The 15,590-nt window shown below is 37.7% G+C and overlaps 1 protein-coding gene across 5 annotated transcripts in view; it reads left to right on the top strand.

Moving 5' to 3' along the window:
• The first annotated feature begins 12,420 nt into the window (after positions 1-12,420).
• Lypla1 (lysophospholipase 1) overlaps positions 12,421-15,590 on the top strand; it is a 36,277-nt gene continuing 33,107 nt past the window's right edge. For 2 of the 5 annotated variants that reach the window (XM_027932878.2, XM_071602364.1), the window contains exons 1-2: positions 12,860-13,033; positions 13,857-13,888. In XM_027932878.2, the coding sequence (XP_027788679.2) occupies positions 12,965-13,033; positions 13,857-13,888 (101 nt within the window). In that variant the 5' untranslated portion in view covers positions 12,860-12,964. Of the gene's footprint in view, positions 12,699-12,859; positions 13,034-13,856; positions 13,889-15,590 lie in introns of those variants that run through there. The other 3 variants (XM_071602363.1, XM_071602365.1, XM_071602366.1) reach the window with 3 other exon arrangements.

Consider the following 15,590-nt stretch of genomic DNA (forward strand, 5'->3'; position numbering starts at 1 on the left):
GACAAGCCCTGGGACCTGAGAAGGGTGAGGAAAGCTCTGGACACAAGGATGTGTCTAAGCGCCTCTGCCCAGGCAGGGAGGTAACTCAAATCATGTAATTTATCTTGTAGATAAATTAGCAAAAATAGAAGAAATAAGATATAAGTGTTCTGCACAATTACATGAAGGTAAGGTGCAGACTTTATATAAAAGTATCAAAGAAATGGAATGTAGGGGGGAAAATAGAAGCTACTTCTTGTCTGTAATGGTTTTTGTTTGTTTTTGGTTTTGTTTGTACTGGGGTTGAACCCAGAGTCTTATGCATGGTAGGCAAGCACTCTTCCACTGAGCTACATCCCCACCCCTTTTTTGTTTTATTTTGAGACAAGGTTTTGCTAAATTGCCCATCCAGCCTCAAATTTGCATCCTTCTGCCTTAGCCTCCTCAATAGCCAGGCTGAATGTGGTGATGCACACCTGTAATCAGAGGTTCAGAAGGGTAAGGCAGGAGGATCTCAGGTTCAAAGGCAGCCTCAGCAACATAGTGAGACTGTAAACAAACTATTGAGATCCTGTCTCAAAATAAAAATAAAAATGGTCTGGGGATGTGGCTCAGGAGTTAAGTACCTTGGGTTCAATCTCTCATAATAGTAATACTAAATAGCTTTTAATTCAAAAGCCTCCATCACCTTTTTATTAGAACTTTCATATCTTTGGGTGGAAAAATCACAAAATACAGAAAGATACATGATTTTTTCCCTCTACTTAGAAAATAGATGTTTGCATTAAACAATGAACTTCTGGTTAAGTGTTAATACCAATAATGGTTTTTGTTTTGGGAAATTTTTATTGAGTAAATGAGATACAGAAAATGCAAAATAATGTGCTGTGCTTCTCGGAAATAGATATTATCTTTGTTGTGTGGGTTATGTAATGTGATTGGTGGACATCAGTTAATAGTGGAAATAATAATGGTTTGCAGTTAATTGTAGGCTACTTGTTTATCTTATATTCAACATGTTAATTAAGCATATAAATCTGTCAGAATTATTTGATGAGTTTCATCTTTGCTGTAAGAATGTAAATTGAGGAGGTGTGGTGAATAAGTCAGTGATCCTTGCCTTAAGTCTGTAGAAGTTTTTCATCATCATCACAGAATTAGTATTTATTACACACCCACATGCTTGGGGTGTTGTTCTAAACCCATTTTTAGATCAAGCTAAGGAGGCCTTGTAATAAGGAAACATTTATCTCAACAACTATTCAGGGTCTATCCTGATTCCAGCCCCAGTTCATAGGGACTACTGAATCATTACATAAAAACAATGAAATGAATCCTGTAAAGATGAAGTAATTAGAAATGCCTTGGGAAAGCCCCAAGCACTCTCAAATAATCTCTCATCTGTACCAGTGCCTAATAATTTGTTAATGTAAATTGATTCCTTTGAGCTCATTATTTTAGAAATACATTCTCAAGGTGAGAGTGAAGAAATGAAAATAAAAGGAAATAAATTCATCATATGCTTTGCATGAACCCCTCATACTATCCAACAAAATGAAGTGTTTGATCAACTTAATCACCTGTTATTGAGCTTAAAAAACAACAAAACAAAATCACATCTCCCTAAATGAGATAACTCATTAAATAATACCTTAATATCTTGGCAGAAATGTGAACAGGAGGAAGAAAGAATCTGCATTTATTAGATTATGATTGAATTTTACTACCTGCCAAAAAGTAAGGCATTTTCAGAATGGAACCAAGAATAGACTAGGTGTGTGATAATCAATTTTGAGGAGCAGAAAGCAAAAATAATTATTCCTTAGAGGAAGTAGGAGGAAATCAGGCCCAGGAAAGCTTTGAATTCCTTTGATTTGGGGAGAAAACTAGTACTGAGAGAGTTCTATGAAGAGGGGATAGAAGGGGGCTAGAAATCAGTCTCCTTGATAAAACCTAGTTCATTTTACAAAAGCGTAGTTCCAAGTTCACACCTAGATAGGCTTTTATTTTAATTTTATTAAAATATGGTAATGGCCACATATGCTATTTTTAAAAATCAAATAGCACATAAGGGCTTATGATGTGAAGCAATAGTTTCCTATCCTATTTTTATTTTCACTTCCCAAAAGCAATTCCCTATGTGATGAGGATCAAACCCTGGACCTTGAGCATGCTGGTCAAGTGCTCTACCCTGAGTTGCACCCCCAGCCCTATAAGCAATCACTTTTAGCTTTCCATTTTTGTTTCTTCTGGTGATTCCTGCTTATTAATAAATTTATAAATAAATAAAATATCTCCACTAATTGTATGTGTGGCTTTTTTGTTTTGTTTTTTCTTTGTGTGTGTGTGTGTGCGCGCGCTGCGCAGCTGGGGATTGAACCCAGGGCCTTGTGCTTGCAAGGCAAGCAGTCTACAAACTGAGCTATATCCCCAGCCCCATTAATTGTTTGTTTGTTTTTTTAAATCAACTTTCAACATGGTATTCACTTATGGTAGATAAACATTTAGATAACATAAACTATTTCCTCCCAGTATTTTAATTATCTCATGGTAAAGTTTGTAATTTAAATATGTAATTTCAGTACTTTAACCCATTAGATCCCAAGTTTTCAATTCTGCAACTATTTCAATGAAATTTTTGACATAGTGCATTAACATTTTTTTGTGTGTGTATGGTGCCGGGAATTGAACCCAGGGCCTCATGCATGCCCAACAAAACACAGGTTAATTAAAAATAGGCTGGAAATCATAATCTTGAGCTTATATGTGTGTGAATGTTAATTAATATCATAATTACTATAATATATTATTGTATATTATATACTATATTTAAGTTTTAATACATGTTCCACTTCTATTTCTTGGATTTTCATCCTTAAAAAGTATACTTTAGCTCTTCATTCTCTGTAAGATGAAGCTTTGAAATGTCTAATCTCTTACACTTCTTTGCCCCTTCTACTTTCCAAATTTTGTTAGTTGTATGTTTCTCATTGTCATGGATTATATTATACCTGTATACTTCAAGTGATTATTTAGGAAAATAAACTATAATTACTGTATAAGCTCTCTCTAGACCCATCTAGAGCAATTTTCAGTGTTCACCTCTTTACTGACTGCAGAGAACTAGCTTTCAGGTTGACAGGCTTCTTTTAAATTCTTAATCAGAAATCTCAAATTAGTTATTCAGTTCCCAAGATTATTTCACTTCCCAAGATTACTATTTTTTATCTTTTTTCTTCTTCAGCTAATGATTCTTTTTTTAAAAAAAATATATAGTGAGATTGGGAACTTCCTCAACATCCTGCCACGAAATCTGCAATCCTTCCTGTAACTGCATTTGTTCTCTATCATCCTATTAAAGTCTTTCCACCTGTGATCTGCACTCCTATTTGTTTGTTGTTGTTGTTATTTGGTACTAGGGATTTAACCCAGGGACACTTTATTACTGAGCCACATCCCCAGCCATTTTTTATTTTTATTAATTTTGAGATAGAGTCTCTCTGGCTGAGGGCCTCACTAATTTGCTGAGGCTGGCCTTAAATGATCCTCCTGCCTCAGCCTCCTGAGTTGCTGGGATTACAGATGTGCACCACGATGCCTGGCTCCATTTGCTTTTATTATCCCTTTTCTGTCCCACATCTCTCCTTATATTGGATAGTCTCTCATCATCATATAAAAATGCTCTAATGTGAGAAGGAATAACTTCTAATGTTTGGTATCACAGTAGATGACTGTGGCTGACCAGGATTAATTGTATATTTCAAAATAGGTAGTAGAGAGATTTTTGAATTTTCCCAAGACAAAGAAGTGAAAAATGTCTGAGATTATAGGGATGTCAGTTTCTCTGATTTGACCATTATATAGTCTATATATATACTAAAATGTCACATACTATCCAATATATTTGTACAAGTACTGAGTGTCAATTAAAAATAAAAATGTATTTTTTGGGAAATGCTCTAATGTGAGTTTGCTCCAATATCACTCATCTTTAAAAAAAATGAAAAAAAAAAAAAACCCACCACTTTTCTTCACCCTTCCATCACTCTGTTCCTCTAGCTTTGCCCATTTCTCTGTTTTCATAGCAAAAGTCCTCAAAAGAGTTCTATGTATGGTATCTCATGCCATATTTTTAAAATTTATATACTCTATTATTAATAGCTTCCATATTGCCAAATCTGCTAAGGACTTTTCTGTTCTCTTAATTGAGTTCTTAGAAGCAGTCTAGGCAGTTGATCTCTCCCTCCTTGTAATGTTTTCCTTGTTTGAATTCTGGGACAGCCTGTGCTTGGGGTTTCTTTTTCCATCCCTCATTGATCTTTCTCAGCCACTTTTGTTAACTCTTCCTATAGTTATCTAACCTCTAAATAAATGTTGACATTTTTTCTATGCAGATGTTCTCCAAAAGTGGTCATAAATGGCTTAAAAATTCTTAAATTTATATCTGCATCCCCAAACTACAGATTTTTATCTACACTGTGAGTTATCCCCAGCTGATCAATTGGTTATCTTGACTAAGATGTCTTCTTAACATAGTCAAAAGGAAATCATGAATTTCTGATTATTTGCTACAACCTCCCAAACCAATTGTTCTTTTCTTCTATTCATTCTCTCAATAAATGTCATCTCTTATTTATCTAGTTCAAGCTAAAAACCTGAGGATCATTCTTGATTCCTCTTTCCCTGTTTCCCACATAACAAGACCGATATCTTTGATCCACAAACACTACCCTAGTTCAGCCGACTATCATTTTACCTAGAAAAATGCAAAAGGCTGCTAACTGGTGTCTGTGTTTTCACTTTCTCTGTTGTCCCTTTCTTATCCATTCTCTGAAAGTAATCAGAGCCTCATTACCCTTCTTCAGTGACTTCACACTGCACTTAGAATAAACCACAAGCTTCTTACTATGGCCTGTTTGTATCCAGCTTCTCCAATCCCTGCCTATCTATCCTCAAAGTGTGTATACTGCAGTGAGTAAAATAGGCAAGGTTTTCTGTTCTTATGACGTTCTCTGTCCTAGAGGATGGGAGTGTGTATGTACACACACACACACACACACACACACACCAGAAGTACAAGTAAATAAAGCCATTTCACAGCACCATAAAAGCAAACCGGAGTGTGTTAGAAAGTAGCTGATACTTGTGGGTGCTTTTTGAATGAATGCTCAAGGGTTGACTGTCTGAAAGGACATTAGAGCTGAACGATACAAAAGAACCTTTAGTGCCTTCTAAGCAGAGGTTCATTTCTGAATCGCATAGTAATCCCATGTAAGATCAGCTAGGGGCTCTAATTTTAAAACCCAGTCGGAGAGCAGCCACCATCTTGAAATTTGTACTCTGCTATGACAAATGGAAAGAGGACTCTGGAGGGTCTCACACTAGCAAAGAAAATCTCTAGACTACTATTAGCGGCACTTCTCTCTTCCAGTTAAAATTCATTGATCACAACTACTCATACATATCACCTCATCTAAAACAAGCCTGAGAGTCAATCCTATGACACCCAGGGAGATAGAGAATCAATCAGGAATATTTGGATAACATGATTAAAGACTACCATGATCCTTTGCACCCAAAGGAAAACAAAGCAGACGGAAGGCACAGATACATCTGGCAGTGGTAAGAGTTCTCCCACTGTACAAGGTCATCAGTATTGCCAGTTCTGGTCTCACTGGTAGGCACACAGTAGAAACACAAAGTGGCTTGGGAAGTCTTATTGCTACCTCATCCCCCTAAGATTGAGGAAATAGTTTTCTACTATTTTTACAGAGCTGGAAGAATGAACCCTTATGATGTTTCCTCATTTTCCCTACTCAACATTCCAGTTTTCCCAGCTTCAGCCAGCCTACCTTAAGATTTTCTAAAAGTACAGAACACTATGGAAATACACTTACTCTCCTTATTGAATTCTCAGAGCAAAAATCAAAGAAATGGTATAGAACTGGCTCCATGATTTTATGATAGTTGATTATAATTTCAAGACTTTTGCTTATATATTACACATACATTTGAAGAAGGAATAAAAGGTTTTATCAAGGTTATAAATCCCACTAAGATATACATGCTTTTTTTTCTTCCCAGTATTTTTATGGTTTCTTTCTTTAAAAAAGAAAACAGAAAGAAAAGAAAAGAAAAAAAAGAGAGAAAAAAGCTTTTTCTATTTTAAATCTTTTCATTATGAAATATTCTAAATGGGTCTGATATTAAAAATAGCTAATAATAAATGTAATACCTTATGCCTAATACCCACTTATGAACCATTACACATATAGTAACAGGTCTATTTTATACATAATCACATTCCTCTTTCTCCCAGCTTCCCCAAAGTAACTACTACTTTGAATTTAGAATTTATCTCTCCCATACTTTTGTTTATGTTTTTTTTTTCTGTACTTGTATATATATCCATGAACAGACTACAGTTCACTCTTCATATCCATCTTCTGCAACCATGGATTCAACCAACAGAAGATCAAAAATATTTGGGGAAAAAAAATTGTGTTTGTTCCAGGCATGGTGGCACATGCCTACAATACCAGTGACTTGGAAGGCTTGAGGCAGGAGAATCATAAATTTGAGGCCAGCCTGGGCAACTTAGTGGACCCTGTCTCATAAGAAATTAAAACTAGAGAAGGCTGGAGGTGTAGTTCAGTGGTAGAGTGCCCCAGGGTTCACTCCCCAGAATCAAAAAAAATAAATAAATAAAAATAAAAATCATTTGTGCTAAACATGTATAGACATTTTCTTGTAATTATTCCCTAAATTATACAGTACTTTATATATTTAATATTATAAGGAACCTAGAGATGGTTTTAATGTATGGGAACTTGTGTATAAGTTATATGCACATACTACATCATTTTACATAAAGAACTTGGGCATCAGTGGATTTTGGTATCAGTGGCAAGGTGGGTGGTCCCTGAGAGCAATCCCCTAAAGATACTGAATAATGATGTGTGGTATTTTTGAGAATATTCTTCCAGGTGATGAAGTAGAAACAACCAGATTTAAAAAAAAAATGAGATTTATCTTTCCACCATACATAACTAAGAAACCAGACAAAATATATGACATGAGAGTTTCCAGATATTAAGTAACAGCCAGTGAAAGAGATGTCTGGGAAAAAATGAAACAAAAAACATACTGTTGCTCCAGCTTACTTCCTGGAGAGAATTTCCAGGATACATGCTCTGAGGAAATATCCAAAAGAGGCCTGTGGTCTCCCTGAGCAGAGAAGACATAGTTTACATAGGGAGCTTTATTAGAATTTATGAGGCTGAGCATAAAAGATGAGAGAACTGCACAGGGAGGGTTCCAAATGCAAATCTATCAGCACATGTATGCAATCAAAACATTCAAAGCCATAGGAAGAGCCAGAAAGAGTCAGATAGAAACAGTCTGAGAGCTCACACAAGGTTGGGAATACTTTACGTTCCCACCAGTCCAACAAAAAAATTTGCTCATGGAAAGGGGTATTCTCAAAAAGGTATTGTATCAGTATTGAGATCAAATTCACCCTGCATTAAAGCTAAAAAAGTGAAAAAGCAAGCTTCAAAAGGACCAGATTGACTATAATTGACTTAATTGAATCCCCAAATAAAGTCACAAATTTAAAAAAAAATCTACAACTACCACCCAAAACAAACAAACCAATAAAATATGTAGAGCCATGTCAACTGACAAAGTAAAATTCACAGTATCTGACATTTGTGTTTGTGTGTGTTTTTTTTTTTTAAATACCACGTAGGCAAATAAACAGAAAAAAACAGAGCTATGATGAAAAGAAAAAAAAATCACTCAATCTAAACAGACCTAGACGTGACAGAGGTGATAGAAATTGTTAAAACAGTTTTAAAGCAGTATAAATATAGTTCATATATTTAAGAAGGTAGAAAGATGAGCCTTTTAAGAAAAAATATGAGGGCTGGGGTTGTAGCTCAGTGGTACAGTGCTACAAAAAACTATACACTGGGTTCAATCCTTAGCACCATATAAAAATAAATAAATAAAATAAGGATATTGTGTCCACCTACAACTAAAAAATATATAAGAAAAAATACAAAAGATATACAAAAATCTAATTCACAACAATGCAAATATAATTAACACAAGTGCATTGTATATTTAAAAATTATTAAGATGGTAAATTTTATGTTTTTAGCAATGATTTTTTATTTGTTATTGTTTTTGTTATTCATTATTATTGTTATTATTATTATGGTACCAAAGATTAAACACAAAGGCACTTAACCACTGAGCCATATCCCCAGACGTTTTGATTTTTATTTTTTGAGACAGGGTCTCACTAAATTAGGAGCACAAGTAGATAATATAATATAGGGCCTTGCTAAATTACCAACACTGGCTTTGAACTTGGGATTGTCCTACTTCAGCTTCCCAAGACACTGGAATTATAGGCATGTGCCACTGTACCCAATGGCTTACCACAATTTTTTTTAAAAAGCACTGGATGAGGGGAAAATAATAGCACTTTGCTACTCTAAAAGAAAAAAAAAATCTACACATAGAAATCTAGAGAAGAAAAATATAATGTCCTGGTAGAAAAAATGGTCTGAATAAGATTATCAGCAGATTAGACCCTGTTTAAAAAAGAAAAGATTAATAAACTTGAAGACAACCATAGAAATCACTTAAAATGAGATAGAGGAAGGACTTGGAAAATGAACAACACAATATCTGTGAATTGTGAAATAACACCAAGTGTCCTGATATGGGTGTAATAGGATTCCCAAAAGGGGAGAGGATGAGACAAAAAAAGTTAAAGAACCAATGGCTGAATTTGGGTTAGGATTGTGGTTCAGTTAGAGAGCACTTGCCTAGCACAAGTGAGGCACTGGGTTTGATTCTCAGCCCTACATATAAATAAATAAAATAAAGGTCCATTGAGAACTAAAAAAAAAAAAAAAAATTCCCTGAATTTAATAAATTATAAATTTATAATCCTATAAGCAGAATTTTCCCAAGCAGGAGAAACAAGCAAAAAATCATGCTAATAAATACATCTTAGTCAATTAAGCTGATACACAAATTATCATAGTGGGTGGCTTAAACACAAACATTGATTTGTCAGTTATGAGGGCTGAAAATTAGAGATCAGAATACTCACCTGGTTGAATTTGGATGATGCCCTCTTTCAGGGTCTCTTTTATAAGGGTACTCAACCCTCATGAGTTAATTGTCTCCTAACAGCCCTGCCTCCTAATACCACATTAGGGATGAGGATCTCAACATATGAGTTTGGAGGAGACACAAACCTTCTGTTTTTACTAGCATATCACCCTGGGTTCAATCCCCAATACCATAAGATAAATAAATAAAGATTAAAATAGAGATTGTATAGAAAAGTGGGACATATTTGAGAAAGTGAAATAATATATTTTTTAAAATAACCTATAGGACAGAAAAGGAAAAAAATGAATATATTTAATGGGGTGAAACCAAAGCATAACATAAAAATGTATGGGGTATGGTTAAGCTGTTCTTGGAAACTAATGACATCAAGGCTACATATGGTTGTTTAAGAGAAGATTTGTGAAAGTAGTATGTTAACAATACTAGGTATTTCTTTAGTCTAAGTAAGATTTATGTAATTTCTTCTCCAAGTAATTAATCTGTTTTCTTTACCTGAAAGAATGCACAGCAATTTGGCGGGTGTAGATTTCATCTGGCTATTTGTACAAATGATTCACTTTTTTCTTCCTATGTAACTTTGTGTGGTAAACACCTTTGGGATTTCCTTTCCTATGCTTAACCCTGAAGTAAAAATCACACATTTTGCTACCCTGTAGTTTCATTTTATTTCTATTGCAGCACTGGGTAACAGAAATACAAAGACACAAACAAAATTTTTTAAAAATACATTTTTTGTTGTTGTTGTTGTTAACTAGAGATTGAGCTCCAGGTGCTTTAACTACAAAATAAATTTTTAAAAATTAAAAAAACACTAGTAAAGAAGAAAACTCTCAAATCAATGAACTAAAAAAGCTAGGGGGAAGAAAACTAAAATAAAAAAGGTAAAAGGCAATAAAAGAGGCAGAAAATGGCAAAAGAAAAAAAAAACCCAATGAAATAAAAAAGAGGAAAATAATTAAATGAAAAGCAGATTATATGAGGTCAATATAATTTAGAAACCAAGCCAGACCATCAAGGGTAAGAGTAAAGACACAAACTACTAACATTAGGAATGGCAGAGGAAACATCACTATAACTTCTTCAGACATTAAAAAATGAGATTGGAATATAGTGAAAAACTTTGCATCAATAAACTCAACAATTTAAATGAAATTCCTTGAAATCAAATTCCATGAAATACATACACTGTTCAAACTAACTTAAAAAGCAACAGATAAAGACAGGAACTTCCAGAAGTGGGGTATAGGGATGTGGAAGAATATTCCCCTCATGACAACCAAGTGGTGAAAAAAAAAAATTTAACTTAAAGTCTCTAGAAATTACTCCAAGGATGTAGAACACAAAAAGAAACATTCTAAAAGATCTAATAAATCTTGGCCAAAACAGCAAGAGTCTGTAGCCTTTGAACCATGACACTCCCAACTTTAAATGTCCCCCAACTTTAAATGACATCAGCTACTGCAGGCAGCTATGGACAAATGTGGGGAGTGGTGACTTGGATCAGGGTCCTGTTTCAAAGCAGGAGACTGCCCTAGACTGGGAACTTGCTGTGCAAAGATGTAGGTCAAGATTGCCCAGCTGCTATGGTGATACCCTGCTTAGGGAGGTTCTGTGCAAGGCATGGGACTATCAGTCTTAACCCTGAGTTCAGACACCAGCTGCCAGGGATAGAGAATTAGGAACACAAGTAGATAATATGATTGGCTGCCAGTACTTCAACCTTTAGCCTACCTGCATTCTTTTTTTTTTTTTTTTTTGTTTGTTTGTTGTTGTTTTGTTTTGTTTTTTCTTTCTTGATACAGGTGATTGAACTCAGGGACACTCAACCACTGATCCACATCCCCAGCCCTTTTTAAAAATATTTTATTTAGAGACAAGGTCTGGCTAAGTTGCTGAGGCTGGCTTTGAACTCTTGATCCTCCTGCCTCAGCCTCCTCAGTTACTGGGATTATAGGTATGTGCCACTGCACCTAGTGAAAAAAGAATAAAGTCTTCTTTTTAAAAAATGTACAGATGGAGGCTGGGTTGTGGCTCAGCCGCACAGGGCTCACTCAGCACCTGCGAGGCGCTGGGTTCGATCCTCAGCACCACATGAAAATAAATAAAATAAAGGTATTGTGTCTGACTACAACTAATTTTTTTAAGTGTACAGTTCAGTAGTTTGGGTATATTACATGTTGTGGTTCAGATGTGGAATGTTCCCCCCAAAAGCTCATGTGTTGAAGACTTGGTCTCCAGTGCAGCAGTATTCAGAGGTAGGCTTTGGAGAAGTGATTTGATCATGAGGGCACTAGCTTCATTTTAATCCATCTATGAATTCATAATCTGAATGGACTATTTGGAGGCGGTGAGAAGGGTAACAGACACAACTTAGTTGAAGGAATGGATCCTTGGGGTACATCCCCTTAAGACTTATCTTTTCCCTAACCCCTTCTTCTCTGCCTCTCTGCTTCATAGATGCCATGAGATGAGCAGCTGTCCTTTGCAACAACTTTCCGCCATGATGTTTCTATCCTGGAGCCAGCCAATCCTGGACTCAAAACTTTGAAACCATAAGCCAAAATAAATCTTTCTTTTCCTAAGTGAGTTTTTTTCAAGTATGTAATAAACATTGAAAAGATGACTAACACATTATAATATTAACTTTAAAAAATTGTGGTTGTGTATACTATGTAATATTTGCCTTTTAAACATTTTTAAGTATAAAATTCAATAGCATTAATTGCATGAAAAAAATGTTGTCCAACGTTCACCAGAATCTATTTCCAAAACTTTTTCATTACCCTAAACAAAAACTCTATAAACTTTAAGGAATCTCTCTTTATTCTCCCATCCCTTAAGCCTTGATAACATTTAATCTACTTTCTGTCTCCAAGAAATTTTCTATTCTAGATATTTCATGTAAATGTGATCACATTACTTACTGATGGTCGGATATTGAAAAATGAAATTGCTATCCTCCTGCCTCAGCCTGCCTGAGATTTACGGGCATGTGCCACCACACCCTGCTGGTCACAGCTTTTTGACTATCTCTTGGATCCTACCAGATCATACCACATATGCCATAAATTAAAAAACGCAATTAAGTTGTTGAATAAACTACATTTTAGACAGCCCAACAGTGCAGGGAAGGGGCCAGTTAGACTTCTGCTTCAATCTGTGGCCCTTGGCAATCTGACCATCTGTAAGCAGTGTGGATAGGTTTAGGGAAGTTGTGGCTTTTGAGTGACAACTGAAAGGCTTCCGTTCCAACTCAAGCTTGAGTCAACCCCCAAACTGCACACGGGTGCAAACCCAAATGGGGACACAGCAACAGCCCAGCTGGGTGCTCTCAGTCCTTCCCTTTTACTTTTACAAATGGGCGAACCCTGGCCTTCGGAGACAAAGGAGGAGCACCCAGGGTCGGGTGCAATAAGGTTTGGGAGCTCGTGCAGAGGACGGAGCCCGGCTCCAGGGACCAGCAGCCGGCCTGGGCCTCCCCCGGGTCCGCCCCGACGCCGCCGCACCGGGCACGCGCGGGCCGAGGGGACCGAGACCAGGTGTAGGAATGGAGACCCGCGGAGGTCAGCGCGGGCGGCGCTCAGGCTCGGGCGGGGAAAGCCTGGACATTGTGACGCGCGGAGGGCAGGCGGGAGGGCCTGGAGGAGGGGCGGGGCAGCCCAGAGAGCCGGAGGAGCCGCGGTGGCCGGCGCGGCGCCGCGTTGGCGCGCACGCGCCTGAGCGCGCGCCCGGTAGGGCGGGCCGGGACTCGCCGCTCGCACGCCCTTGGGCCGCGGCCGGGAGCCCGCTCTGCTTTCCGCTTCCGACGCGCTGTCCAGGGAGCCGGTGGATGTGCGGCAATAACATGTCTGCCCCATTGCCCTCCGTCGTTCCTGCTGCCCGGAAGGCCACCGCCGCGGTGAGTGACGGCGGCCGGGGCTCGGAGGGGCCCACAGGGCCCGTCCCCGGCGTCTGTCCCCCCTCGCGGCGTGGTCGTTGCAGGCCGGGGGCGACCAGGTCGGGGGGCGCCCGGGAGGGATGCGGGTGGTGGTGCGTCCCGGCCTGGGCCGTGAGGGGACACCGCTGGGGTCGCAGCTGGCCGGGAGAGCGGCGCTGACCCCCTGGCCTCTGCATTGCAGAAGGAGCGCGGCCCCGGGACCCCGGTTGCCCGGCTCCGGCGTGAAGCGACGCGCGCCGGTGCCTCTCCAGCACGCTTCCACTCGGTGTGTGGAGGAGGTCAAGTCCGCAAGCGCGTTGCTGTATTGTCCTACCTCGCACCCCTGTCCTAAGTGACAGAAGTTTAAGCTTTAGTGTCTTAAAAGATAAGAGGTCTTGATTTTTTTAGGGGAACTTGTTTCCTAAGAATTGCAAACTTATATTTGCCCCCCGGAAACTCCTTTTTGTGATGGAAAAATTCTACAGTGTATGAGACTTCCATGGTTTTACTTGACGGAGACAAACTGTTTTCCTTGTAATGTGATAATTTGCACTCCAGAATGTCTAACTGGGACTTCTAAAGTGCTAAAACCCCACGTTAATTATCTTAGGAACCAAAAGTAGAAAAGGTGATTGCTGTTTTGCCATTTAAAAAGAGGTCTATAATATTAATTCTATACAGTGTTCTGGAATTCTGTCTTACGTTTTAAGAACCTTCATTCAGTTTTTCACCTTAACCAAAGCTACAGTTGTGTGTGGGCTCGTTGATTTAAGCATTGCTTACTTTTTTTCCTCCTCCTCTTTAGGTTATTTTCCTTCATGGATTGGGAGATACTGGGTAAGTACCATTATTAGTAACAGTATTTAAATGGGGTGAAAGGTTTAGTGTCTTAAGAGGAGGAAATTGTATTAAAAAGTATTGCTAGTAATGTTTTACAGAGAGTGGTAAGATCTAATCTTCTGTGTTTTCAAAAGTCCCAGAATTTTCCCATATCTTGAATTTATCATTTTTCAGCTCCCATTTCTGGAACATTTTAAAATTGTAATACTCCTTGGTTACTTTGGGTATTGGATACCAGAGATGAGTGGAATGTTTGTAGAGGCGGTGTGCAATTGAGATCCTTCCAGAGGAGTTAAAATTTCAGTACAGGTTGGGAGGGGCTAATTGATTTTGTTAAAAGGCAATATAAGTCATATAGAGTTCTGAATGAGGGATTAGTTGATCCCTTAAAGAAGAAAATCAGTTGAAGGGCAGGGGAGACAACTCAAAGATTTATTTGGATCTAACAAGTTTATTGTACTAACTTTATGATTTATCTATTACTTATTTGAGAGTTTTTTAACAGTGATTATCTGTTTGAAATTTAGGTAAAATATGAATGCTAAGTTCATATTGTAAATTGCAACTCCAAATTGTATTTGGAAGAAAGAAGATAAATTCATTTTGATAAAGCAACCAAAACACTAGTTAATGTTCTTCAAAATGAAATATTGGGTAGGGTGCAGTGGCTCAGACTTGTAGTTCCAACTATTCTGTAGGCTGAGGCAAAAGCAACACTTGAACACAGGACTTTTTGACCACTCTGAGCAACATAAGAGACCTGGTATCTAAATAGATGTGTATGTGTGTGTTGAGGTGGGGGGGTTGTGGCTCAGTGGTAGAGCACTTGCCTAGCATGCGTGAGGCACTGGGGTCAATCCTGGAACCACATAAAAATAAACAAAATAAAGGTATTGTGATACAATAAAAAAAAAGAAAGAAAAGAAAAATTTAAAAAGATAGGCAGGCAGGTAGGCAGGAATTGGGCTAGATTAATTCTCTCTTCTAAGTATTAACCAGGCCTGACCCTGCTTAGCTTCCAAAATCAGCTGATAGGATGTATTCAAGGTGTTATGGCTTTAGACATGAGCTAGATCCGTTCTTTAAAGTGATTATTTGTATTCTTTCATCTCTGCTCAGTCAAATATGGAATTATAGGAAAGGTTGTAAGACTTTCTGGCAATCGATAGTCCGATGAAAATGACAGATTTTCATTTTACTGAATGGAAGCCAGGGAGATGCTTGCTGTCATATAACCTTGTCCATAAGGAGAACTTCTGGGTCTGAAGAACCAATCCAAGCAAAAATTGCCTCAGTAGAGGCAGAGTCTCTGTGGAGTCCAGTATAGCCAGATTCCAAACTGAAATTAAGAGTGGAGATGGTGAAGAAAATCAAGATAAAATCAAGATAAGATTAAAAAAAAAATACCAGCAGCATCTGTGACATCTTGATTTAAGTTTATGTAAAACAAAAAACTAAAGGTCTCCAGTTCTGAAAATATGTCATAACCTAACACTGAAGAAAAGTTGACTCTGTGTTGGTTCCATGAATTCATGATGAAATTCAGACCCAGCCAATCTGTCAAGTGGCAATTTAATGTTTAACTTTCACAGAATACATCTGAACATCAAAGTGGTGTAATGAACGGTGAAACTACTATTTGAAGAAATACTTTTAGGTCATATTGTATTGCAGGAAATCAGTTTTCTTTCTAAAATAA

The sequence above is a fragment of the Marmota flaviventris genome, chromosome 15 (genome assembly GCF_047511675.1).
Source record: "Marmota flaviventris isolate mMarFla1 chromosome 15, mMarFla1.hap1, whole genome shotgun sequence".
In the NCBI taxonomy this organism is placed as follows: domain Eukaryota; kingdom Metazoa; phylum Chordata; class Mammalia; order Rodentia; family Sciuridae; genus Marmota; species Marmota flaviventris.